At 56.5% G+C, this 3,035-nt stretch overlaps 1 protein-coding gene across 1 annotated transcript in view; it reads right to left on the reverse strand.

The window, feature by feature from the left end:
* Positions 1-2,327: 2,327 nt before the first annotated feature.
* Positions 2,328-3,035, reverse strand: part of kdm4b (lysine (K)-specific demethylase 4B) — a 40,735-nt gene continuing 40,027 nt past the window's right edge. The window contains exon 19 of the mRNA XM_056414995.1: positions 2,328-2,664. Within this exon, the coding sequence (XP_056270970.1) occupies positions 2,328-2,664 (337 nt within the window). The remainder of the gene's footprint in view (positions 2,665-3,035) is intronic.

A 3,035-nucleotide genomic window follows, 5' to 3' on the forward strand; every position in this document is an offset into this window, starting at 1 on the left:
TGCAGCTCACTACGAGGACCCCTTCATGTCAAGGCGTGTGGAGACGCTGCCTGTATAAAACCGTTGAAGGACCCAGACTTGGTCTCTTCAGGGTGATTGGACAGATGTTGGGGTTAGGGAGGTGACCCACAGCAAAACACTCCAATCCATATTCACTCTGCAGTGGGATCCATCTCCTGGTTTCATGGAGCACTTTAGAGGAGGAACAGACATGAAAAAGATATTGAAATCGTTCCACTTCAAGTTCATCTCGCTTGACAAATGTCATTGGTGGAGCTCCAACACACTTCCAGTTCCCCTCTTTTATTCCAGGAAGGACTGGCGCTGTGAGGTGGATCAAAGTCCTGATCCAGGGACCTCCAGTGGCCCTGCACGGCTCCTCTACACACAGTGAACCCACTCTAAATCCATGATATCGTTCTTCAAGATGAAGATCATGAAATGCCTCTCTGAGATCTTAACACGTGAGCGCCGTCCTGCTCTCCACGGAGACACGTCTGAGGACACTTTGACAACCCGGCACGGACAGACAGGCAGCCATTTGCTTCCTCTCTTCTTCCAGTGGTCATATCATCATGTCTATGAACAGGAGGAGAGACATTACGAAGACATCATGCATAATCCACCATGTCCATGTGAAGACATGTATGGTTGTGTTGAAGAGAGACGATGCATTCAGAGCTGAAACAACCAGCATGTGGGAGGACACAAGAAGGGCTGGAGAGGAAGAGCAGACGCTCAATGTGTGTGGGACAGACACTCTGGGCGAGTGATGGTGAGGGAGCGGCGAAGGGATCCACTCAGTGGGTGAGGGAGCGGCGAAGGGATCCACTCAGTGGGTGAGGGAGCGGTGAAGGGATCCACTCAGTGGGTGAGGGAGCGGTGAAGGGATCCACTCAGTGGGTGAGGGAGCGGCGAAGGGATCCACTCAGTGGGTGAGGGAGCAGCGAAGGGATCCACTCAGTGGGTGAGGGAGCGGTGAAGGGATCCACTCACTGGGTGAGGGCGCAGTGAAGGGATCCACTCAGTGGGTGAGGGCGCAGTGAAGGGATCCACTCAGTGGGTGAGGGAGCGGTGAAGGGATCCACTCAGTGGGTGAGGGCGCAGTGAAGGGATCCACTCAGTGGGTGAGGGAGCGGTGAAGGGATCCACTCAGTGGGTGAGGGAGCAGTGAAGGGATCCACTCAGTGGGTGAGGGCGCAGTGAAGGGATCCACTCAGTGGGTGAGGGAGCGGTGAAGGGATCCACTCAGTGGGTGAGGGCGCAGTGAAGGGATCCACTCAGTGGGTGAGGGAGCGGTGAAGCGATCCACTCAGTGGGTGAGGGAGCTGGAGGTTGTGACAGATGGACTAAAAGGAGGGATTTGAAGAAGGTGCGAGGCAGAGCGGGATGGATGGAGAGAAGAAGAGAGGGAGACACATGTCCAGTCGGCCGACTGCAGGTCACATGAGCCAACAGCAAATATGTGATGAAGATGATTTAAATAACTGGATGTGACACGATTCATTTCAAAGGTTCAGGCAGCGTAACCCTCGGCCTCCACTGAAGGACAGACCGACACCTCGCCGAGGAGCTCCGCCTCCAGGTGTCAGGAAGGGAAGAGGTGCGGGGACGCCATCGCTGCTCCTGATGTTCATGAAGCAGACCAGAGGAGAAGCAGCTCGCCACGGCGATGAAGACGAGACCATTGGAACATCTGGCACGTACCCTTCGTCAGCAGCTGTGGAGTCACGTCACAGGACCTCCTCCCCCAGCGGCCTGTGGCGTCCTGGAGGAGGCGTGTTCTCCACGCTTCACATTCTAAACTCTTCAATTGCACAAATAACCCGATAAATATTCCTGGAACGCACACGTCAACATTTCAATCATGACAAAGTGCATTGCTCTCCTTCAGCTCGGAGCCGGTAGATTACATCTGACGGCTGTGAAGTCGTGGAGGAGCGCCGCTCACAGGACGCGGAGCCATGAGGCTCCTCCGTCACCATGAGGCTCCTCCGTCACCGAGATGGAAGCCGACTGACGGAGCCGCATGTGTTTTCATTCCGTGTCTCATCCAATCAGACGTCTTGTTCCCGCCATCCGGACATCATCCTCCTGACATCCCATAATGAACATGCTGAGTCACGCTGCCATGAAGGATGACATCACATCCACCCAGAAGAAGTCCTGCAACGAGCGCTCACTAACAGGAAGTCTGTTTTTAGCAGGAAGTGGACACCTGCCTAACGCTGATAGAGGACGTGTCCCAGGTGAGCTGGAGGGAGCCGGCAGGAAGTCCGGAGCAGGATGATTAATGGAGGGCAGAGCATCACGGGGCGGCGTGCTATTCACAGCTGCTCCGCATCAGCATGGAGGTCCAGCTGGAGGTCCCCGTAGAGGTCCCGGTAGAGGTCCCGGTAGAGATCCCCGTAGAGGTCCCGGTAGAGGTCCAGCTGGAGGTCCCCGTAGAGGTCCCAGTGAGGTCCCGTGAGGTCCAGCTGGAGGTCCCCGTAGAGGTCCCGGTAGAGGTCCCCGTAGAGGTCCCGGTAGAGGTCCAGCTGGAGGTCCCCGTAGAGGTCCCGGTAGAGGTCCCCGTAGAGGTCCAGCTGGAGGTCCCCGTAGAGGTCCAGCTGGAGGTCCCCGTAGAGGTCCAGCTGGAGGTCCCGTGGGGTCCCGGTGGGGGTTCTAGTAGAGGTCCCGTGGGGTCCAGTGGGGTTCTAGTAGAGGTCCCGGTAGAGGTTCTAGTAGAGGTCCCCGTAGAGGTTCTAGTAGAGGTCCCGGTAGAGGTTCTAGTAGAGGTCCACGTAGAGGTCCCGGTAGAGGTCCCCGTATAGGTCCCGGTAGAGGTTCTAGTAGAAGTCCCCATAGAGGTCCTGGTGGAGGCTCCGGTAGAGGTCCCAGTAGGTCCCAGTAGAGGTCCTAGTCGAGGTTCCTGTAGAGGTCCCCATAGAGGTCCCAGTAGGTCCCAGTAGAGGTCCCAGTAGAGGTTCTAGTAGAGGTTCCTGTAGAGGTCCCCATAGAGGTCCCAGTAGAGGTCCCAGTAGAGGTTCTAGTAG

This window comes from Pseudoliparis swirei, chromosome 5 (assembly GCF_029220125.1).
Source record: "Pseudoliparis swirei isolate HS2019 ecotype Mariana Trench chromosome 5, NWPU_hadal_v1, whole genome shotgun sequence".
In the NCBI taxonomy this organism is placed as follows: domain Eukaryota; kingdom Metazoa; phylum Chordata; class Actinopteri; order Perciformes; family Liparidae; genus Pseudoliparis; species Pseudoliparis swirei.